This window comes from Falco biarmicus, chromosome 4, assembly GCF_023638135.1.
Source record: "Falco biarmicus isolate bFalBia1 chromosome 4, bFalBia1.pri, whole genome shotgun sequence".
Lineage (NCBI taxonomy): Eukaryota > Metazoa > Chordata > Aves > Falconiformes > Falconidae > Falco > Falco biarmicus.
The window spans coordinates 67,721,183-67,748,810 of record NC_079291.1 but is presented as its reverse complement, the minus strand read 5'-3'; the positions used below and the strand labels follow the sequence as shown (position 1 = coordinate 67,748,810).

Here is a 27,628-nt window from a genome sequence, read left to right as displayed (position 1 = left end):
GTGACTACCGCAACAAAACTTGGGCTACCTCATTGCTGAGCGCAGGAAACGGTCCCGCCGTCACCTTCACACTCTGTTGGAGCCCAACTCCAACAACCATCCAGCCACTGCTCCCCCAGAGAAGGTGCCTGCAAGGAATTCTGCCGCGGGCCCTTCCCTGTACCCTGGTAGCCATGTGACTGCCACCAACGCTTGGGCTCCCTGCTTTCTGAGCCCACAGACCGGTATTCCCCCCGCCCACCCGCCGCCGGGCAGCCACCCTAGCCCGATCCCATAGAGTGCCGCCCCTGGAGGACTGACGGGCACTTCCGGCGGGCTGGAGGACCGCCGGCCCATAGAGCGCGACTTCCGGAGGACTGAGGGGCAGGGGCAGGCCGGCTGAGGGGCGGCGGGCCCTGTGCTTTCCGGGGTCGCGAGGCGGCAGCTCCCGGCCTGTCGCGGTCGTTCTGCGGCTGCCAGGGCCCGGGGAGGGCCAGCAGCAGGACTCCTGCCTGGCGCCTTCCCTGCCGGAGCATTGCTTGGGCGCTTTCAGTCTGGGCGTTGTGCTCTGTGAGAGCGAACGGGCGGGGGCCATGCTGCGGCACAGGGCGGGCCCAGCCCGGGGGGTCCACACCGCGGCCATGGCTGCCAAGGGAGGGGAAGGGCCCGCGAGGGAATTCCGTCCTGGCACTTTCGGTGTGGGAGCAGTCGCTGGACGTGTATAGCTTTGAAGCTGGCCTCCATTAGAGCGACCAAGCACAGGGACCGTTTCCTTGGCTCAGAAAGCAGGGAGCCCCAGGTTTGTTGTGCCACATGGCTACCAAGGGAAGGTGAGGGCCAGCACCAACATTCCTCCCTGGCACCTTCGGTGTGGGAGCAGTTGCTGGGTGTTTCCAGTGCACGTTTGGGCTCTGTTAGAGTGTGAAAGCACAAGGACCATGCGACAGTGAGGGAACCATTTTCTCGCCTCAGAAAGCAGGGAGCCCAAATTTTGTTGTGGCAGTTCCATGGCTACCAAGGGAAAGTGAGGGCCAGCAACAGAATTCCTTCCTGGCACCTTCTCCAAGGGAGCAGTGGCTGGATGCTTCCAATGTTCAAGTGGGCTGCATTAAGAGTGTGAACGCACAAAAACTGCAGAAGTGAGGGGACCGTTTTCTTGGCTCTGAAAGCAGGTAGCCCAAGCTTTGTTTATGTCAGTTATATGGCTACCAGGGCAGGGTGAGAGCCAGCGCCAGAAGACCTTCCTGGCACTTTGTCCAGGGGAGCAGTGGCTGGACATTTCCAATGTTCAAGTTGAGCTCCATTAGAGTGCAAAAGTGAGGGGAGATATATTTTTTCTTGGCTCAAAAAGCAGATAGCTGTAGTTTTGTTGTGACAGTCACACAGCTAGCAAGGCAAGGTGGGAGCCAGCAAAAGAGTTCCTTCCTGGCACCTTCTGTGTGGGAGCAGTGGTTGGACTTTTTCAGTTTGGGAGCTGGGCTCTGTGAGAGTGAGAAACTGAGGGGACCGTTCTGTGGCTCAGAAAGCAGGTGGCCCAAGTTTTGTGGCACCAGTTACATGGCTGCAAAGGGAAGGACTCTTAAGTGCCCAGAGACAGGAGTCCTGGGGTCCTGGCATTCACCCTGAAAATGGTGCTAGAGGCTGGGATCGCAGCAGGAGTGGGCAGAGCCAAGCGTTACAGAAAGGGCATTGGATTGCTTGCTTAAGTTGCAGTGTCTAATATTAGCCACAGGTCGTATACTTTAGAAGCCCTTTCAAGAAGGACAGGGATCCCAGGACAGCTTTCTCATCTGTAATCCCCTGGAGCAGCACACTCAGTAGCAGTCCTTTGAGGTTTGTAACACAAATCCTGCCAGGCTGCAGAGGGGAGACAAAATGGCACTTGGCTGCTTTGGTCTGTACTTAAAATAGGAACAAAGCTGCTCCCTTGTGCCTTCCCACAGAGCCTAGAACTGAGGGGAGGGGGGCGCACAGCATCTGAGGCTGCTCATGGTGTCTGCACCTCTCTTTTTCCTTTTACTTTCACAAAGCCATAACTTTTGCTCAAGCTACTGAACTTGAGCATCAGGCTAAAACCACCTCCAGGTACCCGAGGTTGTAAGGATACCCAAGGACAACCAAACTGGACTGGTAAACGGCAGGAAAAATGTGCGAGTGAGGCAGTGCAGTGGACACCAGCAGCTGAAGTGGGTAAGTGGACTGCAATAAGCATGGGGATGTTGTTACACAGGGCATCTGAGGCCCCTCCATCAGCCTAAATATGAGAGCTGAGAAACCAAATAGCACAGTAAGGGCAGACGCCGATGTCAGAGGATTGCAGTGGATATGGCAGTGGGAAAGAAAGGAAGTGGAGCTGTGTCAGTGGGCCATCACCTGTCACCTGCAGGATTTAGGGCAGAGCCCCGGTAGCAGATAGCTGTTGAAAGACAGGTTCAGGAGAGGGACCCGGTGTCCCTGAATAAAAATTCTGCATCAGGCTTGAAATGAGTGAAGAAACTGCGTGGCATCAAGAGTTGAGGATTATCTAAGTGGGAAAAAGGAAAGCAGATGAACAAAAATATCCATACAGTGTTACCAACAGGGAGCTGCACATTATCTCCCTAGGGAATAGTGTGATCAATGTTATTGGAATCTCTTGGGATGATATTGACCCTCAAAAGGCAACTGTTATTCCAGAAAATTTGTAGAAGACACTGCTTTTTTGCAGGACTAGCCATTGGTGGAAGGAGAGAGAAGGGACCTAGAAGGTTTGCAAATGTATATAATCTCTTCCAAATCAAGACATTCTTTAAATCCCACTAGCTATTCTGTATTTCAGGGTAACTAAGATGGCAGAGATCTGCTCAAAGCAATCTGAGCACTTGATGTCTGGGAGGGTATATGAAAGAATTTTTCTTGGTGAGTTCATGTTGCTTATTATACTTTATGAGAATGTAAAAACAAGTCAAGGATCTGGGTACAAGTCACTGAATCGAAGATTTTTCAATGTTACCACAACACATGCGATATATGTCGGCGCTTCCAGTGTAAGACGGCACAGTGAACATCCAGTGTCAGAAGAACCTGTGTGGTGTTTGTAAAGGTGCTGGAAGTAAAGCTAAGCTCTTGCTGTTGTAATGTTCAGCCTCCAGTGGCCTTCAGAGAAACAGGATCTGAAGCATTTACGTGCACAGTGCATTGTATTATTGCATTATACTTTGTTAAGCTGCAAATGGAGCTGGACTCCTGGTACACCGTAATAATGTAAATGCCCATTACCTTATTGACCCCAGCCAATGCTGAAACTGTGCCAGTCAGGTCTAGCAAGCAGGCAGATGTTGAGGTGCCCAAGTGGAGCTAGAATTCATAGTCTCTAAAGAAGGGGTGGCCAGCAGACTTGCAAGTGTTACCCACTTTCTGTGAAGACATGAGGATTTTTTTTTTGAATTATGTAGCTTAGCTGATTACACAAAGACTTTATTAAGACTCCTTAGCCTGTCAGGGTTAGGAGTGTTGGCAAGAGTAATGTCACCGACTTAGAACAAGAGCATTTCTAGAGGGGAGGTTTGGTGCATTAAGAATGGTTGGGCTTTCTCTTGAGAAGCATAGTACCTATCCACTGTCACCCTCACGACCTGACCATAACCATGACCATAACATGCCTCACCATAATCTACAGGGAAGTAGGTTTCTGAGTTTGTCTGCTACTGATGACTCCTTCCAAATTCCCAACTTTCTCTGCTTTGACAAAGTGACATGAAGTGATAATCAGAAAGGCTTGTTCCAAAGGACAGTCATGTTAGCAAGAGCATTTTGTCAGATTTCAGCTGTAAATAATTGCGTGGTCTTCCCTGAACGATCTGTGCAGTTCCAGTTAGACACTGCCTCACAGCATCCTCTCTTAAGATCTGAGGAACTGCAATATCTACTGAAGACAGCCTCCCCATTTCTTCACAAACAGGAAGTTTTCAGGAGTAGATGAACTAATCCCATGGTTATGCTGTGTCTTGGTCTTGAATTACAATGGCTTTGGGATCCTTAGGACTGATAGGTGCACAGGGAAGATGGTAGGATGAGGTGTCATGAGAGTCACGACTCGGAGTGACTTGAACTTAAAATTTAAGGTTCCAGCTATTCTCCACACTATAACTGAAGTCGGTTTTGTTGGTGGGAAGGTGGAGCAGTACTGTGCGCTGCATCACATGGGAGCACTCACCTCACCACCCCCCCACCCTGGTGCGCACCCAGCTGTACGCTTATCAGCCTTCATTTATGTTTGGAGTTTAATTAGACCAGGGCTGTGTGTGCAAGGACTCCGGTTTTCCACACGAGGGTGCTGTCAACATGGGCAAAGGCCAGACTTCAGGGTTTCCAGTAGAGCCCATCACATCCCAGCATCGCACAGGGACATTGTAGCCTAAGGACAGTGAGGCCCGGCCTGTTGAGCAGGATTTCAGAGGGTGACTTTTTCATAGACTATAACTAGAGGGCTTGTTTGACATCTGAACACAGTATCATCCTTCTCACAGTGGGCAGCTGGTGGATAAATGATTACATTTAAAAGAACCTGGGTTTCTTACTCTTAAATACATTCCAATATAAATACTAACCCATCAGGGGTTCAGCAGCCTATGTTCTGAAATGATAAGTGATTTTTAAGTACTTCAAATCCCAATTATTTCATGAAACAACTTGAAAAAGATATTTAGAGACTGTTTGTCCATCTTTGTGTTTCAGGCCTCTTTGGATGTCTCAAGGTACATATCCCAAAAAGACTGGTGCAAGGGAGCACTCTCTACAGTGGGAGAGAGGAGCAGTGTTAGCACTCGTAGTCATAGTTCAGATTTCACCATGATTTATACAACTGCCGAGGCACGCATGGGTCAGGGCTGCTCACCAAGGTTTTGTGTCCTGTGTTGCTTTGCTGTGTGGAGCCTTGCAGGCTTGTGCTGTGCTTGATGCTGCTGCAGGTCTGTGTGTTGCTGACTCTCTGGTGATTACACAGGCACCGCTCCTCCTGAGTGGCAGGGCTCACACCTCTGTAACTGAAAGAGTCACAGCTAACCCACGAAACAAAAAGAGACAAATAACACCCTGAACACAGCCCCTTCCTTTGCTCTAGTGGTCTTAGATGTTTTTGTTTCACCCTATGCACACGCTGAAATGAGCAGATTTTTGCTCATGGAAGGCCCAGTCCCATTCCTTTGGAAGCCAGTGGGAGTTTTTCATTGACATCAGTGGGCTTTGGATCAGACCCAGAAAAGCTGGCTTTATAAACGCAGGCGCTGCAGGTCAGGCACTGTTTGCAGTTGGTTGCAGTGATGCCACGCGATGAGCTGCAGGACTGCTACCTGCATTGAGGAGCACTGGGGTCCCCTCAAGGCTTGGCTGCGATATGGCCAGAGGTTCCTGACATGACTGTAACTCCAGGGCCCTACTTCCTCGTGTACATATATTCACTGATACATTTGCCTGGATACTCATCTGTTCGTGGCAACGTGGCTACTGGACCAGAAACTGGTTTTGAGCCATCAGCTGCTACCAGCTTGATTGTGTGTTGCGTGATTGGAACCGAGCATGTGGACTGAAATGTGTAAGTGAGAAAACTGCAGCAAGTCACTGTATGTGTTTTGAAATTTTTAACGTTTCTGTCTACGCAGATATTTATAACTATCCTCATCATAACCGTGCTGACTACAGCTTTAGAAAAGTCTGGAAATAAAAGAGCCAATGGACAGCATTTTAGTAAGATGAGAGAATGGTCTTAAGTGCTCCAAGAATGCATTATAGCACACTGGCAAACAATAATAGTACACATGATCTGTACTCCCAAGGCTCGAAACAAGAATGATGGGGTGGAAATTTTTTTGGCCTATGTAACACAGGATGACAGAATAGATCATCTTAAGGATTTTTTTTTTTTTTTCTGGCATTAAAATCTACACAGCTGTACTGCAACGATTCCAAAGCTGCGGTCAACAGTATTAGCTCTTTCTCCATGTTTTGACTGAAATAACGTGTAGTACTTCAACTGCTGTTTTTCCATATAATGAGCAGCTGCACCTTGCTGAAGTACCTCATTTTTCTCCCCCTTTTTTTCCTTCACTTGTGAAGAAAATGCTGGGTTAAATTAAACTCATTAATTGATGGGAAAAGGTGAAATGTGCAACATAAATGGGTTCTGCATTTGCACCTGCACATGGGGCAGAAATGGCATCATCCACGCAGGTGTTTCTAGCCTGCTCCATGTCCTGCTTGGGGCATGATTTTGGGGTTTTAGAATATAATTGTGTGTGTATGCGTTCCTAGTTGTGTTTAAAACGCATTTTTACACTAGTGATAGAACATATGCTTGGGCATGGAACCAGCAGATTTGTTGCAAAGAGCTTTAGGAGAGAAATGGAGGTAAAAGAAAGGGTTACAGGGGAAAGTGGGGAAGCATGCAGGCAAGAAGAGGCCCAGAAGCTGGCTGGGCAGGGTGGCTGAAGGCTGGCTTTGCCATCAGACTGCAAGAGGAGCAAGGGTCTGGTAAAGGCTGGCAGCACTCCTTTAGCTTTTCATTTGCACTCATGAGAGGAGCACGTAAAATAACCATTAGGCTCGTTCATTACCATTTCGTTCTCGCTTCGGCAGCTGTAAATGGCACCATGTGAACGGCAGCATTACAGATAATGAGGGTTCCGGTGGCGTCGTTCTGCTGGGGCTGCCCTGGCGGGTCACTCACGTGTGCTGTCCCGGCCGTCCCCCCCCCGGGACACTCGCACCCCCGGGGGGGCTGCCCGGCCAGGTGCTCCCTGAAGGCGGTGCCGCCCCCGGGCCCCCCGCCCCCGGCGAGGCGCGGGCAGGGTGAAGCGCCCCCGGGCCACCAGCACCTGCCTGCCTCGCCGAGCGCGCCGTGCCCGGTGCCAGCCCCCCCCGCCCGAGGGAGGCCGCGGCGCCCTGCGCTCCGGGCCCTCCCGCCCGCGGCGGCGCTGAGGCCGGGGGGCCCGGGCCGGGAGGCGGCGGCCGGCGCGGGGCGAGGGGGGGCCCGGCCCGGCCCGGCGGTGAGCGGGTCCGGCCCCGCCCCGCGACCGCCGCCTCCTCCGCGCAGGGGCCGGGCGCGGCGCGGGTCTCCGCGGAGACCGGGTGGGCGCCGTCCCGGCGGAGGCGGCAGGGGGAGAGGTAACGGCGGGGGTCCGTGGGGCTGGCGGTGCCCGGGCTGAGTCCAGGGGGGGCGGCGGGGCGGGGGCTGCCTGGAAAGGTGGCGGGGAGGTGGCGGTGCCTGGGGGCCGTCAGTGCCTGAGGGGGGGGCATGAGTGCGTGAGGGGGGCTTGTGGTGCGTGAGGAGAGGGGGCGCCAGTGCCAGAGGGGGGGCGCCAGTGCCTGAGGGGGGGTTGTGGGGCGTGAGGGGGGCGTCAGTGCCTGAGGGGGGGATGTGGTGCCTGAGGGGGGGCATCAGTGCCTGAGGGGGGGATGTGGCGCGTGAGGAGAAGGGGAGGCAGTGCCTGAGGGAGGGGCGCCGGTGCCTGAAGGGGCTTGTGGTGCCTGGGGGGGGTTATCGGTGCCTGAGGGGTGGTTGTGGTGCGTGAGGAGGGGGGGGCGGCAGTGCTGGAGGGGGTCGGTGCCCGCGGCGGGGCGGGCCCGGGGGCCGGTGGCGCCTGGTCTGTGAGCGCGGGTTCCCGCTCGGCCGGGCCGGGGGGTTCGGGCCGCGGCTGCTGCGGGTGGCCCCGACGCGGCGGAGGCGGGGGGCGGGCCGGGGGCTCTGCTGCAGGAGAACCAGCGGCGCTGCCGCGGGGGGTGCCGCGCCCGCAGGTCGTATGGAATCAATGCAGAAATAACGGGTTGTACTGAGCTGCCTTTGCGGCCAGGAGGGTCAGCGCAGGCGGCCGCGGCGGAACTGTGAGCAGCCGTTCTGTCCCCCCGCAGCTCCTGGCTGAGCTTTCGGGACTTCACTCTTAACCCGTGGCGTGAAAAATGGTGAGCCTGAGGGGAGATGTTCTTGCTGGCAATGAAAACTGTTCCTAGGGAAAAGGATGGCAAAGCTGGCCACGAGGCTGAAAGACTGTAATTTTTTTTAAAAAGATGGGTGTAATGTAACATTTAAATAGTATAAGCGGGGGGGGGGGGGGGGGGGGGGGCGGATCAGTCTTGGCTTAAAGTTCCAAACCCCCCCAAACTAGATGCTTAGTGATGAATACCACTTCTGGCATCGTTTACACCCAGGTCAGATGGTCGGTTTTAGGAAGTGCTGGCCCTTGAGTAAGGCTGAAGTCGGGTATTGGCATGAAGTGAGCGTTCCTGGGGTAGGTAATGATGCTTCATGTAAACTCAGATATCTGACTTTTCTAGCTAGCCACATGTGGAGAAGGTTGCTTATTTATCAGCATCTAAAGGTAATTCCCTGTTTTGCAAGTGTAATGTGAAGTTTACAAGGTAAGTTTTGCAGAAGTCAGATGGAGGGTGTGCTTGAGAGGACAGACGCGGTGATGTTTGTCCCCTGAAGGAGCCATCTCTCCCTTTGGCCAAAAGGGACAACTGGTTGTGAGATCTGAGACCGCTGGTGATTGATGTATTTACAAGCTTGGGCTTATCAAGATAGTCAGGAAACTTACAGAGACTTAAACATGCAGAGGAGCTTTCCCTCCATTTCTGGTTGTTTTTTGGGGTTGTTTTTTTTTGGTTTGCTTGTTTTAAAAGGAAAAAGCTTACAAAATTGTTAACCTAAGCTTGTCTGTTGGAAGATAAAGACTTTGTGAGATGCTTGCATTCAGAGCAGCAAAGAAGCTGGCAAAATTGAAAAGTGCATCTGATGTTAAGCCAGAAGTGCTTTTTATCTAGAATCAATGCTGCTGAGTGAGCGTGGTGGTTTGACAGTGGCTGAATGCCACGTGCCCACCAAAACCGCGCTATCACTCCCCTCCTTAACTGGATGGGGTAGAGAAAATACAACAAAAGACTCGAGATAAGGATGGTGAGATCACTCAGCAATTAACCTCACAAGCAAAACAGACTCGACTTGGGGAAATTAGTTTAATTTATTACCATTCAAATGAGACAAAACACGCTTCCCCCCCAACCCTCCCTTCTTCCAGGCTTAACTTAATTCCTGATTTCCCTACGTCCTCCCCCTGAGTGGTGCAGGGGTATGGGGACTGCGGGTTACAGCCTGCTCTCCACATGTTTCTGCCACTTCTTCCTCACACTGTTGCCCTGCTCCAGCATGGGGTCCCTCCCACAGGCTGCAGTTCACACACTGCTCCAGCGTGGCTCCCCCACAAGGTCTCAAGTCCTGTCAGGAAACTTGCTTCAGTGTGGACTCTCCATGGGTCACAGCTTTCTTTGGACATCCCCCTGCTCCAGAGTAGTGTCCTCCACGGGCTGCAGGTGGATTATCTGCTCCACAGCAGACCTCCATGGGTTGAGTGAGCCTGCCTCACAGTGGTCTTCACCAGGGCTGCCGGGGAATCTCTGCTCCGGTGCCTAGAGCTCCTCTTGCCTCCTTCTGCACTGAGCCGGGTGTCTGCAAAGTTGTTGCTCTCACAGTGTCTCACTCCTTTCTTCTGCTGGCACAGAATTATTTTTTTTTTTTCCTTCTTGGTACTCAATCCCAGAGATGCTGCCCACCATCGCTGATTGGCTCATCCTTGGCCAGCGGCAGGTCCATCTGGAGCCAGCTGGTGTTGGCTCCATTGGACACAGGGGAAGCTTCTGGCATCTTTTCACAGAAGCCCCCCCTGTAACCTGCCCCCCCCCCCCCCCCCCCCCCCCCCCCCCCCCCGCCATGCAAACCCACTAGAGTGAAGAATACTTGTTCTGGTTTATTAGCTGTTACAAACTGGTGAACTTAATCTAAAATACTACTTTTCTTAATCTAATTCTTGTGTTAAGAGTTAAGGAGATGAAGCAGAGAGTAGAGATTCTCAGCTTGATAGCTGCTTCCAGGCAGGAAGAACAAATACCTGCAATGAAAAATTATTATTACACTGTCCTTCTGTTACAGTCCACCGAAATCCACAGAAACTGGATTTATTTTTGCAGTCTGTCAAACAGGTAATTCAGAGAGACTCAGATTCTCTGTTCACATGTGGCAAAGATTAGATTCCTGCTGCCAACTCTGCAAGCTACGCTTGAGGAATTAACGCTGTATTTCAGCTCTTACCAAAATAAAAATGTCTCTTCTGAGTTGGTGCCCTGTTCTTCAACAGTGTCTGGGGAGACCCTACTCTACCAAGAAAGAGAGACAAATGGTGGTGTGTGGGAATGTCTAAACTGCCTGCTTTTACCTCCCAAGTCTGCCTGGGGACACCGACCTGTCTGGACTCTGAAGCCCAGAGGTTGTGTACTCATGCAGACATCATCACAGGCTTAAAAGGTCAGGTTTCTAGTATGCACTTCTTGGGCAGAAATAGAGCTGAAGGCGGCTTCATTTTAAGGGAGTTCCTTTTCTTGTCTTCATGAGGTCACCAGCTTGATGGAAGCTTGTGGTTTTGAAGGCTACATATGGTTTTCTGATATCATTTTGAGTGCAGAACTTAAATGGTATCTGGTCTGAAGGAGAGCACAAGCTCTGAAGAGTCACTATCACAACAACATCCAATTTTTTATGGACCTAGCAGTATCCAGTAAAAAAAAACCCTGAACTATATCAGTGATTCTTGCAATTGAGAATTTTTCTGAAAGGCAGCTGATGTGAGGATCTTTGATTACATTCATGAGCCCAAGAGGGCTCAAGAAGCAAAAAGGTGTCGGGGAAGTCTGATTGCTTTCTGTCCTTTGAGATACACATCAAGAAAATTAACAATATTTTCCTAAATTTTTATTCTGTATATTACACCAGCTTCTGTAATATTCTGAACTCTTCCCTGCAGAGCTTTTGGGGGAAAATAGCTTTCTATTTAGATAAATTTTTCTTTTCTGGGATGTGTATGGCAAAGAACATTACTTCCCAGGCCAGGGAAGGAACTGGATGCCTCTGTAGGTCATGCACTTTAGCATTGTCTGATTCTAGGAAGCAGCATATATGGGCTCAATATACAAAAACCAAACTGCAAAGCAGTTATTTCTACTTGTGAGTAGTGGTTATGGTAAATGAGTGTTTAGTCAGTACAGCTGCAGCTGGTAAGGCTGTAGCTATCTAGGGATATTTCTGAGCTTTGCCTTGTTTTCTTCCAAGGTATTTATAACCATGGGACTAATCTTTCTGGAGAGAACTGTACACAGAACTAGTATAAAAGAGTCTGGTTTGTCACTGCTGCTTGCAGCAGATCAATGATCTAATGCCTGTTCTGTAGCAGCTGGGTTGCCATGTATCTGGGTTATGATGGTTTGTCAAGACTTTGGAAGCAGTTGTTTTAAAACAAAAGAACTCTCAGGGAATCTTCGTGTCTTAATTCATAGCCAGTTTTTTCTCTGCAAGAGAGTAAAACGCAGCTAGAATGCTATTGTACACCACTTCTTCAGGTCTAAGATGAGTAGGGAAAAGTTTTGTATCCTTGCTACTCACCCTTAAGAGAAATACGGGAGAAACAAACAATGTTTTAAGTGATAAAGGGTTAGTTGCATATATACACTCAGAAATTGTTTGGGGTGCATATATAATCTATTTAGGCTTAATTTTGAGTTCTGTTTGTTTGTTTGTTTGTTTGTTTTTTCAGGTTCCTTTTGCAGAGACCAGTAAAGACTTGATGCCATGAATCCAGATATTTCCAGGTATGGTATAGCCGTTGGACATTGGGAGCTCAATGCAGGCATTTTCTGCAACAGTACAGTTTGGTCAGCTTGAGCTGCGTTTCTGAAGTAACACCTTTGCCTTCCCAAGCCACCTGTGCTTTTCTCTCCTACCTTGCTCTGAGCTTGCACAAATGATTTTGAAACCAGGTGGTGAGTTGCACTGAGGAACCAGTGTGGGGTGAAATCAACCCTGAGTCAAAATAAAGAAAGTTTAGGTTTTAACTCAAATCTCTTTTTTTCAGCCTGGTTCTCTGTGAAGCCTTGTAGTGGCAGTGAATTGGGAGTGCTGGTCAGGAACGGGTGGAGGCCAGGGTCTGGTCTTTGATGGCAGTGTTGGTTTACACTGGCTCTAAGTTATAAGGAACCTGGCTCAGCAGGGGTATCTTTTCATGCTGGAAAGAGCAGCAGTTTCATTTTAAGAATTGTAGTAGATCTCTCCACCCATTGATACAATCTTAAAGGAAACACGTCTGTGTTTTCCCTTGCCGTGGTTGCCTGTGCTCCAGTCTTTGGCTTTGTTCAGGTGAAAGCAAACTTACAAGACATGAGGTTGTAGAATCTCAAAGGACTAACATCCACAAGTCAAAACAAATAGTCCATCTTGATTTTCTGTACCATGGGCTGTAACTGCATGTACTCGTTCTCTGAAATGCTGAAAATTGAGTCTGTATCTCATAGGACTCTGGAAAAATCACATTTTTATAAAATTTTGAGTCTTTGGCTCTCTCCAGACGTTGCTATGACATAACAAGTACACACTAAAAGCCAATTTAGAGAAGGGAGTGCAGTTTTGAACTGACTCTAATTTAGCTGTGCATTTAGAGCCTGTTGATAAGAACAAAAATGTAATAAGATTTCCAGGGTCAGGATTGCTTATTGTGCTCTGCGTTTTATCTCCTGCTTGTATTTCTAATGTCTGTTCCAGGTTTCTTCCCTGTAGGAGAAACCCCATGCTTTCACCTAAGGGGAAAGGGGAAGCCAAGAGTCTATCTGGTAGAAGAACTTACTTTAAAATAGATTGGTCTATTTTAGATCATGTAATTACTTCCTACTAGTAAAGTGAGTTATCCTCTTTCTAGTTAATATTATTAGCGTGCTCGAACACTTCAATGGAATGTGTCACAGGTTTAGAATTTATACCACTGTTTTCCTTGCAGTGCAACATGCTGCAGGTTGTGTTGTAAAAGCTCCAGCTAACAGCCTCTAGATCTGGAGTCTATCTGATAAAGAGGTGTACAGCAAACTCTGCCAGGAGCTGGGGCGCTGCATCCTTGCCCAGCAGGGTATAAAGCCCCCGCATGCACAATGCAGGTTCTTGTTCCAGCGTGTTGGGGAGCTCAGTTCCAGGAGCCATGACCTGGCCCAGAGTGGTCTGGTGCAAAGCTGCCATAAAGGGCTACAGTGTGCAAAGCCTTGCTCTGCACCAGTTGCATCCTTGCCATCAAAGGAGTAAGGTCCTGCTATGTACTCACGGTGTGCCTCAGTGGTGGTCCTGGTCTCGCACGCTGACCTGGCTGTGGGCTGTTTTCTGCAGATTGCTGAACTATGTTGAAAGCCCTGGTTCCATCTCCGTGACTGCCCTCCTCTTTCAAATAAAGGCTTCCATTTTATTGGGAGTCTCTATTGTATGCGTGTATTAACACGCATAGTATTTATAGTATGGTATATATCTGCATTGAAGTTTTAATATTTAATTCCACTGGCATTCCATGACAGATTGTTCTTAAGTAAAAAGAAATGAAATGCCATCATTCTCTCAGTTTTGAAAAACCACAGAAGGCTGTTTGTTCTGTTGGGGGTAATTCTTGTGGTGTATTCATGTTTACTGAGGAGTACCCCTTAGCATGTTTGTCCATAATTACACAGCAATGTGGAGAATCCAGTGCATATTTTCCACTCCTTTGTCCAATATGCTTTAGTTTTAATTAATTCAAGAGTAGCTTTCATTTGTAAAAATAGGAAATATGCTCAGAGAACCAACTGCAGTAATTCCATTAACTTCAAGATTGATTCAGCTTTTCCTCAAATTGGTTTTGAGAACAACTAGTTTCTGTTTTAAAACTGATTTCCAAAAATCAAGAAATTCTTCAAACATTTTGCTTTGTGGGGTTGTTGCATGGATGGCCACAGAGATGGGTATGGCATACACCTTCCAACCCAACAAATGCCAAGGCTTTGAATCAAAATAGGTAAGACAAAACCTCCCCCCCCCCCCCCCCCAAAAAAAAAAAAAAAAGAAATCTTGAAAGAAGTAAACTACAGGCTCTGTTCAGGTTATTTTTTTTTGTAATAAGCGGTGGGTTTTTTTACTCCGGGGATACTACCAGAGCTTTTTGGGCAGCTACTTCTTTATTTTTCATTTGTCTTTCTTTGTACATATATGAAGTATAGCCTCCTTCTGGAGGATTTGAAAGATGTTGTCTCAGAGTTTGTGTTTAATGTTTTCAAAGAAAAGATCAGAGGAATTTTTCTGTTTACAGATGATTCTGAAGTAAAAGCATGAAGGCAGAATTCCCAAAATAATAATTTCTATGTGATTTTTCCAGTGAAGTGATTTGTGGTGAATTGGAACAAGGAGAAAGTGACCCTTAGTATCTGTATTTTAAAAATAAACCCTGAGCTCAGCCAGCGTGAATCAGGGCTGTGCTGCAAAAGCCAGAGGTGCTGGCTTGGTGCAGGGGGATCCAAGTAAGTGGCTGTGGCTGTCACTCTGGGCTGTGCTCAGGGCTGGTGTGGGCATGATTGTCTCAGCTGAGGCAGGGCAGAACGACTGGCTGCAGTGAAGAGAAATTAATGTGGGTATTGTAGAGAGACTGGCCCAGTGTGGAATAAATACGGTGCTTATTTGTCACGATCCCCTCACACCTGCAGTAATGCAGGGACTCCTTGTTAGCAGAGCAGGAGGCAGAATCTGCAGCTTAAAGAGCAACTGTGTTAGTAAGAAGACTGAGACGACTGCCTAGGCTAAGCAACCTGAAATAAACGCTCTGTCTGCGTTCGGCAGACATGAAAATGGTCCCGTTGTACATCAGATTCAGAAACCCTCCCATAACACCAAAACTGCTGGATAAATAGCACAGTGTGGCTGCAGCCTTCAAGATAATGACAAATAATACACTGTCCCATAACGAGTTGTGCACAGTTGTAGTAAGTAGGTTCTCTTCAGGTTAGACACTACTCCAGCAAAGAACAGAGGACAGTCAGTGCCTGTTGAAAGAACCTGAGTTTTACATTCTGCTTTGTAAGCTATCCATATTCCAGGGCTTTTAAGTTATCTGTGCTAATCAGGAAGAATTCGTATGAAATTTGTTTTTAAATAACCATCATCATATGATAGATTGCATTACTCATGAAGCAGTAATGATTGTGAAACGCAAGTCGCAAGTCTTTTAATCTTGGAGAAAGGGAAATCTTTCTATCTGTTGCTGTTTCTTTCTCAATGTTTTTAATGTATTTTGCTTTTGTGGTAATGTTGGGAATGTAGATGTTATTCTCAGATAAGGTTTTAAGTTTTGTGTTTTGAAATGAAAAATAATGAAAACAGGTACTAGTTTTAGGGGTATAAGAGTGTTGTTTTAAAAAATCTTAATTTTAGACTAATTAGATTTCTTCTTTTTTTTTCTCTAAGCTTTGGAACAGCCTGGGGAGTTTATGGGAACAAATACCTGGGAAACTGATGGAACGGTTGATACTGAGATTCAAAGCCAGCACATACAAAGTAATTAAAGCCCATGCGTTCCCTGCATGAGGGAGGAGAACAAGGACTGTGTGAAAAGTCATGCTCTGCCTCTTGTAGGTGTAATAGGCTGTGGTACAGGATGCCTCCCTCAACTTCATGCAAACAAATTCATCCCGACTGACAGATAATCTGTGTTGGCATTCACGATGATCCAATTCCACTTTGATGTTTTATCTTTGCTAGATCTGTGGCAGAGGAGTAACACACATCTGTTTCTTTGTCTTCCTTATTTATCACAAGTGATTCTCTCGTTTTGACCTAAGATTAGCAGTTCAGGAGTTCAGTGCTTCACTTAGCTGAATGCTCTGAGCTGCTGGTGTGATGAGTTACAAAACGTGTCTTTGGGGGAAACGGTCCATTTTGGGGAGGCAGAAGCATAACCGAGAACTTGCAGGGGTTGACTGTACAAATAAGGAGCAATGATGAAGCTTTGCATTGCAGGGAAGTAGAAACTTTAGATGAAACTAAGGATGAATAGCTTCTGATGGCTGCTACAAACTGCAGAATTAAGCATGTGGCCAGAGGTGGCAGGGCTTAGAAGGGGGAGAGGTTTCCTGGAAGGGAACAGAAAGGCTTGCCAAGGTTGATTCTTAGAGGACAGACTAGGAGAGGGCCATCAGACCAGAACTGTACAACTATTTAGAAATATTTATGCTTTGAAAGGGCTGAGGAATCAGGTAATGTATTAGACAAGCATTGCACTGTCCCAGGAGCTGAAAGAGGCTTTATTGAGAGCTGTGTGGTATTTTGATTTGACTTGGGTATGGCTTGGAAACTTGAACCTACTATCTACTTACTGTTTTTCCCAGTTCTTAAGTTAGAATTAAACTTTTCGAGGCCTGATAATGTGATTGTTGAGTAACAGGGGTAGTGATAATTAGTTGAAAAAATTCAGTTGGCACTAGAAAAGATGTCTGGGGTATGTATTATATCAAAAGGTCTGGGCAAATATTTTCTGTTTCTCCAGCATCTGAACCTCTATGCACAGGACCTGGGTTATAAGGCCAAAACTTGCCTCTGGAAGAGTGCTGAGGATCTCACGAAAAAGAAAGAGATTTAAGCTGCTTGTGCTTAAAAGTTTTGATACTTATTCAGTGTGTATTCTCACAGTGTGATTCCTTCTTGTCCCATTCTCCTTCCAGAATCTGTGAAAATGCTTTTATTAGTGTACAAACTGCTTGTTAGAACAGTCTTCAGACATAAACAGCATTCCTGCTTGGAGGGCTTTTTGGCAGTTCTTACTGGCTGTGAGGAAGGCCTTGCTAAGACTGCCTGACTCGTTTTGTTTGGTGCTGATTAATTCAGAGAAAGGAGACATGAGCAATTCAGGTGGAAGTAAGCTCCCTCTTGAATTCTCTCTGTGATCTTCTGACCTGAATTCTTAGCTTACTGTGGCCTGAAGCCAGTAACTTGATTTTCTTCCTCAGTTTTATCAAGTGATATCGGTCAGTGCCTGCTATATCTACGGCGGGACTGGAGGAAATAGCAGGCAATAGAATAAAGAATGAAAGAAAAAATCCGAAGAAATTGCTGGGTGGCTCGTTTGAATTTTGTAAGTGCCTCCTTGCATTTTGCATTTGTACTCTCTCAAGAAACACATGTAGATCTGGGTATAGGTGTGTTTATGTATTTTGTGGAGATATTCTAGCTGATGCTTTGAATGCCTCAGTTGCCTTACTTGGGCACTAGTTGTGTCTGATGTTCTTACTAAGATGTATGGTCTGTAGTTTTTTACACAGTGGTGGTAGAACATGGTGTTCTTGTGCCTTATCAAAACAATCAGCATGCAGTCTCCTGTGGTTTCTTGTTGAAAATTTTTTGTTTGTGGAGTTGGTGTTCGGTGGCAGAATACTGATTGTTCCCAAGTGTCAGGACAGCGAGGTTTGTGTTACCTCACCCTGCCCTGGAAGTAATAAAGGAATGTTACTTCATTTAATAATACAGCCATGGGGTAAGCACTAGACCGAGCCTGCAAGGGTCTTCAGCTTTTGTCTCTGCTGCTTTTTACACTGGTAACTCACAGCACTTTATTTTGGAGACTGTTTTGACAGTGGGTGCTGCACTTCAACCCAGGTTTCTTCAGCCTTAGTAGGGAAGCATCTCCAGTTTTCTGGAGGAGGACTATGTATGGCAGAAGCAGCTGTGGTGTTTCAAAATATGCGTGTAAGTTCTTGGGGTTTTCTGAAATTTCAAGAGGGTAGGTTTTGGCTTGTTCAGGGATCTGCTTGGCAGGATCTCACGGGAGACTGTCCTGGCAGGCAAAGGTGCTGACATCTGATCAATCTTCTAGGAAAGCCTTCTCCAAGCAGAAGTGTAGTCCATCCCAACGTGCAGGAAGGCAAACAGAAATGGTGGGAGGCCTGCAGGGATGAACATAGAACTGTTGATGGAGCTCAAACACAGAATGGAAGTATCAGGAAGGTGGAAGTGGGGCTGGATAGCCAGGAGGAATCCAGATGTGTTGCCTGAGCATACAAGAATGGAGGTAGGAAAGCAGTTTCTCTCCCCAAAACTCAGCAGGAGCGAGGGGTGTGAAGGGCAACCAGAAGAGCATCTGTTGTAAGTACACTGGCAGCAAGAGAAAGGCTAAGAAAAAATCAGGCCCACTGCTCCAAGTACCTTCTGACCAAAGAGATAGTGAATGGAGGTATTCACTGCCTTTTCTGGTGGTGGTTTTAGCTGGCTGAACCAGTACTTGTTCTTTTTACTGAGCAAAACAAAGGTGGTGTACTCATCCCCCTCAGTGAGGGATGATGGAGTGAGAAGAGCTGTCTGATTTGCATTCTGACGTGGATGAGTGACATCAGCTTGAAAGCTGTGCTGTTGGTCATACCTGGCAGGCTGCTTCGGAGCCAAGCACTCACAGTCAGAGCAGCCTAGCAACAAAGACGGCAGCAAACAGAGCACAAGGTATGGAATTTAGTATGTAATTTATGCTGGGTAAGGAAGACGTGCACTGGGGATCTAGGTAAGCAAGTCTGTCTACTTGCTGGACTTCTATTTGCAGCTTTTAATGTTTGTTTGGGCATTTTGTGCTTTTCCTGGGACAGAGATCTCCCAAAAGACGGTTTATATGAAAATTGTTGCCTTTGAACTGAGCAGCACATGATCACCCTGCACCAAGGTATGAGACAGGGTTAATTTTGGTGAAAAGCTGGAAAGCCTAGGAACAAGGGCAGAGCAGCCCAGCTCTCTCAGTGGGCTGAAAATGGATGCTGTCTTAGGGGGTTGTGGAGGCAAATTTTGCGTTTCTGCTTTTAAAGTTAGGAGTGGAGAGTCAAGTTGTTGTTGGACTCGTAGTGGAAGTAAACAAATAGTGAAAAGTTCCTTGAAGAAGCTGAAGAATTGCAAAATGGATTTATTCTTGAGAGGGGAGAAGATGTGAAATAATTTCATAGGAAATGTCAGCTGGTAGGTATGTGAGAACATCTGAAAGCCAGGAAGTTGAGGGTAGCTGGTCATTGGTGAAGAAAAAAGCTGTGCACATAATTTCAAATTTTCAGCCAGCTTCCAAAGAAGAGGATATGCAGAACAAGGTCTGGTTGAGGAGAGTGAGCCTGGAGAATATACTGTTGATGATTACGAAGGGAAGGGGGTTGTCGTTTTGTTTCTTTCACTACTAGTCAGAGTTGAAAAACAGTGTTATTTAATGTAAAAACAAAGGGGAGATTGTGCCGGAAGTTATGTTTTTAGGGAAAAGATAAGGACTTCCAGAACCAGAAGGAGATGACAAAGCTGGGGAATGGAGGAGAAATAAAGCTGCAGGTAAAGAGAGATTTGTACCCAAGATTCATACCAGAATCTGTCCATGCGATTGGAGATTCTGCATCAGTTATGGCCAGAGTAAGCAGGCTTGTAATAATCTCTAAAAGAAGTTTGGAGAAATGGAGGTGTAAAGGGTGGTGGATTTTGTAGGAAAGTTACTTTGACAAAGAGAGTAAAGAGAAGGCATGCCAGGGGAGTGAAGGTCAACAGGTGGTTCATGGACTGAAACCGTTAGGAAATATTTTAAATTTTTATTGCCATAGGAGGACATTCTTAGAAGGATGTTTTTCTTAACTGATAAATTTCAGCTCTGTCCCTTGGACACTGTCTGTCCGTGGCTAAATTCACTTGCTAAGAAAAGCCTTAAAATGGTGAAGAACCAAGAGAGGGATAGGGAAAGAGAGGGATCTCAGGCAAAAGAAATGTTGTTATGGATAAGGCAATATCAAAAAACAGGTATGACACCAGGATGGCTAACAGGGATGGGGAAATGGAAATGAACGTATCAAAGCTGGAGTGAAATTTGAAAAGGTTACTGTATTCCCTTCAGGCGGGAGGCTGGAACTAGCTAATCTTGGTCTCAGCATGCTGAAAATAATGGTACATGTAGTGAATTTTGGAGCAAAGATTTTTTTTATCTATAAATTTCAGTAGATCTTTAGTGACAATACTTGATACATGTTAGAAAAAATGTGTGAAAAACATTGGGAAAAATACATGAAGAAAAAATTATCCCAGCAACCCTAACCCCAGTATTGTGATCTTTAGTGTGAAGTTTTTACCGGAATTTCTGCATGAGAGGTGCAGTAAACTTCATGTCTGAACTTGTAACTTCTGTTGAATTCTTGAATAATTGATTTCTTAGCAAAATTAGTTAAAGGTTCAAGTGCATAATATGCAGTGGTAACCCAAAGGCAGAAAGTATGGACCCCAGAGTAGGACTAGAATACAGTGGCCCTTCCAATCTGAAATAACAGGGAACCTTCATAAATATGCAGAGGACTTTTTGTGATCCCAGCTGCTTCTCAGAAAGATAGGACAAGTCTCTGCATTTTGGTTTCCAGCATGTCAGTGTTTAAGAGGCTTTTGTTTTTAATGATTTTAGCCATAGTCCCATGGAAAAAACAAATGGACAAGCAATGTAAACGCATCCTTACGGTGGTGTGCTTCCACATTAACTAGTAATTTCCCCTGTGGCACTACTGTGCTGATGGTGGTTAATTTAAGTCATGGGAAAACTGGCTGTACCAGGAAGACTTCTGCAGGAATACCGGTGCTGGTTCTGGCAGCAATGTCCTTAGCATGATGCTGCACTTAAGCTAATAAAGCTTCGGCAGACCGAAACAGCTTGGCCCAGAGCCACTCCAGGGGTGTTTGTACCACCCAACTCTGTGGCATTGTCCACCTGCAAACCTATATTAATCCACCTGCAGACAGTGGACCATCTCTGGTATAATCGGGAATGGAAGGCCTTCATAGCCAGATGAAGAGGAATGAGGTGACCTTGAATACCACAGTGTGCAGACTTGTGTATTTGGGGACTAACAGCAGAAATTTGTCTTAAAAAATGCAAGTGTAAATGCCATACAACTCCTCTCAGAAATCCTGTTCAGAAACAAAACCAGGAGTGTGCAAAGAAAGGGTTTCTGTTCCTCTGCTCTAGCTAGTTGTATTAGCTGTGTACAACAGAGAGAAGATTAGAAACAGTGGACTTGTTTAACCTAGACAGCGAACTATGAGAGAAAAGTATTCTATAAACAGTAAGAACAACTTGTTTCTGGTGAAACTCAGTGTTAATGTAAAAACAAATGGCATTAAAATTCTTTATAGTGGTTATTTGGTACCAACCAGATGGTTTAGGAATAGCTTTCTAGTATGAGCAGTTGATGCAAAGGCATTGATTCACCCCTAATATAGCTTGGTACCCTTATGAAGGGATGATTGTTGCCTGTCATAACAAAAAGCTGACAGTGGCCCAGTGAAGTCTTGTCTCTTCTGAAAATTAACAGCCTCCTGAGGTAGAAAGGAGGAGGAAACAACTTAGCGAGTTGTATGGTGGAATGTGGAAAGAAGTTGGAAGTTCAGTGCTATTGGGTTCAGAATCCCTAAGCTAAGACCAAAACGACTGTCGCATCGGTGTTACCAGTATCTGCTGCACTGTTAAGGCAGAAGGAGGAGAGTTGGGGGAAGGAGGAATATTGGTTAGTGAAAAAGCAAATTAAGAACTCAACTGTAAGATTTAAAAAAAACCAAATGGATCTTTTTCTTGTTTTAAAAGCAACTTGAAAACTCCAATGTAATCTTTTATTATGGATCTTTATATTATCTGAACAGTATAATCAGTGAACAGTGGCAAATCTAATAATGTCTAGCACAACGCTGTAGCTGTAAACTGCAGGGCAGATACCGCACCTAGTCTTCTTCAGAGAGAATTACCCAGTTCTTTACAAAGACTCGTAAGTGTTTTCTCTCTCTGCTTCCCTTCCACCCTTATCGCTTATATTCACATATGTAAATTTACATGAGTATTCATGTGCCTGTATATTAATGTTTAGCTTGGGAATAGGTTCTGTAAGTGAAGCAGCAGAATAACTCTTCGAAGATGTAAGCCACAGTTGGGTTTCTGGGTAAACCTGCTTAGCCATTTTACCTGTGAGACAAGGAGACACCCTCCTAGCTAGATGCCATGCTGCTGCTTAAAAAGTTCTGCTTTGGAAGTGAAACAGTGTAGAAGTACGTCCCTAAGGAGTTTTAGTAGTGTTCCGGATCTGTGGTGCAGGGTTCAGGGAGCCCTGCGGTGCTGCTCTGCTGCAGCATGCAGATACTGCAGGTGCGTTCTTGCTGGCCAGCCCAGAGTTCCTTGGGGCAGCTCAGTGCAGCCTGACAGCAGACTTTTGTAATAAGGATTCAGATTAAGGAAAAAAAAAAAATAGGGAAAGGCAAGATTTAACAAAGTAAATACAGTGGACAGGGCTGCAGGGCTGCACCAAGTCCAGTCACTTCAAGAACTTCTAGCTGTGTCAGCTTACAGGAGCTTCGTTGGGTTATATATTGAGTGCCTGATCTTGTCCCACTATAGGCTGGGTAAGTGCTGAAGCCTTGTCCTCCCTGTCGCCATGGCATATCTGTGGTACTTCTCTATTCTTGATTTCATCCTTGCATGTATATTCTATGACAAACTTAATGCTGTTCTTCCAGCATTCACTGTTTTGCTCACAGTGAGATCCTAAGGCTGATGTGTTCAGTGTAAGTATTCTTGCAGTATTGTTTTTTTCCTTTGTTCTTGCTGAACTCTTCTTTGTGCCTCTCTATTACACTGTCCTCAGGGCTGGAGGGCTTCATCCTGTATATAATTACAAAGCTACAACTAATAGCACGCGGTGCTCTGTGAGGCATAAAGAACTTGTGAGAAAGAAATGGGCCCGCTTACGCTTTTCTGAGGGCATTTTAGACACACCATTGTCTTCAGCTTTCCAGCTGCCTCCACTTGGGAGCTTGGCCGGTGTAAATTGCAGAAGATAAATATGTTGCTATGTACTGTACCCTCTTGTATAGTTTTGTGATGTGAAAAGATAGCTGCAGAGATAAAGAAGTCTCTTCAGGTGATTCTCAGGTGATCCTGACTATATATAGTTCGTACATGAGAGTAGATTAGATAATGGCAGTTTACTTCCGTAGCAGTTTGATTCGAAGAAGATTGGAACCAAATTGGCAAACTTACTTTATATACTCCCCACAGAGAGCCTTCGGCAGAGTTCAGCTGCTGTCCTCAACCAAGTATGTGCTGCATCTTTTTGTGCTGCTGCCAGATATATAGAGTTCTAGAGGGAGAATGCTTTGTTGTGTAATTGCAAAGAATTAAAAGACATCTTCAAAATCAAACGTGTGATTCATTTTCGATCTGTTAGGCAGTTTTCCTTGCAGAAAATGGGCTGGGGTTTGGGCCTCTGCTGGCTGAGACGCTTTGTGATAGTTGGGTCAGACACTTAAATTATATGCTTTTCTCCTTGGTTTTGTAAGGTGGCATTTCCTGTGTGCTGTTGGGGTGATCCCAGTGGGCATCTCATTCCAACGCTTCCCCCCTCCTTATTCTGTGCCTGCACTGAGCCTGGTTGATTTCTGTTCAGAGCTTGTGTTTGGGGTATTTGTTGTGACCAACTAGGATGAGCAGCCTGTACTGGAGGGCAGCACAGCTCATTTGTGTATGAGGTAGAATTACCTACCGACAGTATTTTCATGTTAAATGCATTGTTACAACCATTTCACTGTCTCTTATGCTGCTAAATTCTCTGATCATGTATCTAAACCCCACCGTCAAGCATGGTCTTTAAAATGATATTAAGAATCCAGCTTACCACTTAGCACAAAAATTCTTACCTGGAAGTACTTCCCTTAATTATTTAAAGCAGAAGATAGACTGAATTTTTTTGTTTATTTAAAAAGGTGAGGTCTCAGAATAATATTAATTATAATGCATACATATGCACACAGTGGAATTACAGTATGTAAATAGAAGCAAATAAATACAAAAGATCAAAGACTGATTATGTACATATAAAAAGACAGCTGGAAGCCAGCCCTGGAGCAGGCTTGCTGCATCCTGGTGACACCAAGCTGTCAGTCCTGTAGAAAGGAGCCTATGAACCTGAGAAGCTGCAATAGTAAATGTAAAACTTTCTGATACACCTTGCTGAGAATGACACTAATGTTCCACGTATCTCTATTTTAGCTCTTTCTTGGTTCTGTGCCAGGAGTCAGCAGTCACCAAGCACCCGATAAAAATTTGTGAGCAAGTTATCAGTTCGTTGGGCACTGATGCATTCCACACCTCTTCTGCTTTCACAGCCAGATGCAACCTCAGCAAGGGCGTCATCCTTCATCTGCTTCACTGGCTTGTGCTGACAGGTTTGCTGTGTGTGAGGCTGTCCTCAGTTTATTCTGATCTCTCTCCCTTCCAGGATGGCACGCTCTCTGTATGAGTGGCTGTGGCAGCACGAGTTCTGGCTGCCCCCAGGAATCACCTGGCAGGACATGCAAGAGTCTGAAGATGTTCATTACCCTCAGCCTCGTGATCTCCTGATCAGTATCCCTTTTGCTTTAATCTTGGTTGTCATTCGATGTGCCTTTGAAAGGTAAGTTATTTAGTACTGTTTGGGATTTTTTTAGGGATAAGGCTGGCAGTTTGGGTCCAGAAGCTGGCTTTATTGTTTGTGCCAGTGTATGACTGAAGAGGTCCACAGAAACTCCAGGTCATAAAGTCTTCTGAGGTACATTTTTCAGCTCTTTCATTGCAGCCCTGTGTACCAGCTGAAGAAGTGTGTTGAATATAGAACACAAACCCTACGCTCAACATCTAATTGTAAGCAATGTGACTTCCTACACTTAAAACAGGTAGGCCCTAGATGAGGTTTATGCTTGTGTTACAGAAGGTAAGACACACCATTTTGAGTTCTGTTGTTCGTTACTTGCTGTTCCTGGGTCAAGTGCAGCAGAAATCATGTTTAGACTACCCAAATACAGTTAAATCTCCTTTGTTTTGGTTAATAGGGATCTGGGGCATTGCACTTGACAGACAAGCCTGAGGAAGATGCATTAGATTGGGCTGAGTCATCTGACCTCAGAATCAGCACCCCATAGCCACACAGACAGGCATTTTGCTGACCACTGCTCTGGGTTTGGGAGTGTCATTTCCTTGGGACTGCCGTGTAGAGGCATTTGTAGCGCTTATTTGTGGCCTCAGAGCCATCTGAGTGTTTTGCATACTACTTCAGAAAATTCGGGGGTTATGGCAAAGGCATAGCTAGAAGTCCTGCAGGGCTGACTGAGCTGGTGTGGTTGCTTTGTGCAGTTTAGTCAGTAGTTCGTGTCTTTTGCAACACAGTGTGATTTGCTGGTGGGTTACTGAGATTTACCGTAGTGTCAGCTGTTGTTGAGACTGCAGACTAGTCCCCTTTCATGATTTTGAATCCTCTTCAAAGTGATCTTCACTGGACTGAAAAAATCCCCATTCCTAGCTAATTGAAGAGGTAATCTTTGAAATAGTTTAGTCAAATTTACAGTGGTTTTAAGCTTAGAGAGAGGGGGAAAAGGCAATTAAAATGTCTTTGTCATCTTTTTAAAAGAAGTGGCTGCACAAGAAGATGGAAATGTAGGCTAGAAAGATGTTTCTTCTTCAGATTCTCTGATACAAGGACAGCTTGGAAAAGTTTATAGAAGTTGAAATGATTCAGAGCTCTGCTTTGAGAATGTTTTTAATTAAAAAAAAAGCCAGTATTTTTATGTAAACACAAATGTGTGAATGGTTCTCTAAATAATCATTTTATGATAATATAAAATTGGAATCCAAATCTGTTATTTGTAAACAATACGTTTAGTGTGCATGCCATAAATTCCATGGGTTTTACACTGTACTTTGCTGGGGATGCAGGTGTCTTAGTTACCTCTGCTGATGTGGGACCCGTGGTGCTGTAGGTAACCATTAAAACACAACTGACTCACATTTCCTCCTTGCTGATCTGCAAGACATGGCAGCATCCAGCACTCCTTCAGGCAGGCACTGTCAGTCAGTGACTTGGACACATCTGCGCTGTTAAGCTGGAGATTAGCCCGTGTCCTGCATCGACTAGGACTGTCCAGTTCTAGGCTCCCCAGTGCAAGACAAGCAGGAAGAAGAAGGAGCCAAAATCTTCTCAGTGGTGCCCAGCGGACAGGCAGTGGGCACAAATGGAATGCGTGATGCCCCATCTGAACATAAGAAAATGCTTTTTTTTACTGTGAGGGTGGTCAAACATTAGAACAGGTTCCCCAGAGGGGAAATGGAGTCTCCATCTGTGGAGGTACTTGAAACCCAGCTGGACAGAGCCCTCCAGAGTCTGCTGTAGCAGATCCTGGTTGAGCAGCAGAGGTGGTCTGGATGATCTCCAGAGGTCCCTTTTAGCATCCGTTCTGTGCTTCTGTGACACTCTTCTTTTCTTCCTCCTCCTCTTGCCACTCCTAGTCAATCTAAATACCTTTTCCATCCGCTTTAAGATGCGGATGGCCAGGTAAAACGATTTTTTTCTTTCCTATCCTAGTGCTGCCTCAGCTGACAGAGATTCCACAGGCCTGGTCCTACTCATTAATTTTAAAGCTGCTTTGATTCACAAACTTCATTAAGTAAAAGCTTCTTGTCACACCCTTTAAAAAGATAGTATCATAAGCCCATTTTACAGGTCCAGGAAACCTGTAATCATACCACTATCTTACCTATGCCAATGGCAGGGGAATGCTCTGAGCTGTATTCTTGTTTGTCCTAATTCTCTATGGTCATTTATTTCAGCATGACATTTTCTCATTCTCAACCATTACTGTTTCACATTCAGTTCATCCTGGAGAAGAAAGCTTCCCCTAGCAAATGGGAGGTATGAATCAGGATCCCTGTTGCTCCGTTACCTTGTGTGTACAGTGGCTCTAGCCCTGTTTAAAATAATTTGCACAAAGTTTGAGAATTGCAGACTGAAAGGGTGTGTATGTTACTTCTCATTCTCCATGTAGATGGCCTTGGCTTTGTAGCTTTGTACATCTGGTCTGCGGGTCAAAATGAGTGTGTGTAACTAGTATACAAGTTTGGGTTTGGTGGCTTTAGCTTGGCCTCTGGCAATTGATTCTACCCTCACCTGTTATCTGCAACTGTGCACCAGGTGCAAAGTGGTTTTTGTCTCTGGAAATACTTTGTGTTCCTGGTGGTGCCTGCTTTGGGATTTCAGAAATGCTGTAATGTGCTCGTGTCATTTATCTGTGTCAGAACTCCAGGAAAATACTAAGAGGCAGGAGAAGCCCAGAGGATTTTCTGCAGTCCCTCATTCAGCAGCTGCATCCGCCACTGCGCTTGAGCAGATTCCATCTTCTTGGTTTGGAGATGAAGCCTGGGAAAGACCCTGCTTCCTCGAGCATGGATTTTCCTCTCCTTGGCGCTTGCTGGCTGAACTGGAAAAATCTCAGTGACATCCTTTTAACCAGTTATTCTGTGGATTAGGTGGTGGCTGTGGGAAGAGGACAATGTGGTAGCTGGGTGGGGCCTGGGAGAACTGAGAAGGTTGTGGGTGCAGCCCTGGGGGAGAAGAAACAGCTCACGCTTTTTGGTGAAGCAACTCTTCTGTGAGCCAGTTTGCTCTGGGGAAGGTGGGAAAAATGGGGCATTCAGTGCTGCAGAGGAGAAAGCTGGTTACCGCTGCGGTGCTCCTGGTCTTTGCCACCATACTGAAGCAGATGCTGGGGAAGGTAGATAATGATGTCCTGACAAAAGAGGGGGGACCCGCAAGGTGGGAACTATTCCCCTTCTTTTGATGTTTCCAGATTGTGCTTGTGAGTATGAGATCTTTGCTGCACCCATAACTCAGAGCCTGATTTAAGCACCCGTATACCTTGGCAGAACTTTTCCCTGGACATAAGCCTGCAAGCAGGGATGTTGGCTTCTCT

General features: G+C 46.1%; 1 protein-coding gene across 7 annotated transcripts in view; it reads left to right on the top strand.

Moving 5' to 3' along the window:
- Positions 1 to 380: 380 nt before the first annotated feature.
- The window catches only part of LOC130148595 (ceramide synthase 4-like), a 48,256-nt gene continuing 21,008 nt past the window's right edge, over positions 381 to 27,628 (top strand). Inside the window, exons 1-5 of one of the 7 annotated variants that reach the window (XM_056337388.1) lie at positions 6,848 to 7,119; positions 7,864 to 7,914; positions 8,161 to 8,240; positions 11,592 to 11,646; positions 24,130 to 24,303. In XM_056337388.1, coding sequence (XP_056193363.1) covers positions 11,627 to 11,646; positions 24,130 to 24,303 — 194 coding nt within the window. In that variant the 5' untranslated portion in view covers positions 6,848 to 7,119; positions 7,864 to 7,914; positions 8,161 to 8,240; positions 11,592 to 11,626. Of the gene's footprint in view, positions 1,813 to 2,009; positions 2,170 to 6,847; positions 7,120 to 7,749; positions 7,915 to 8,160; positions 8,241 to 11,591; positions 11,647 to 16,835; positions 16,959 to 24,129; positions 24,304 to 27,628 lie in introns of those variants that run through there. The other 6 variants (XM_056337384.1, XM_056337386.1, XM_056337389.1 and 3 more) reach the window with 6 other exon arrangements.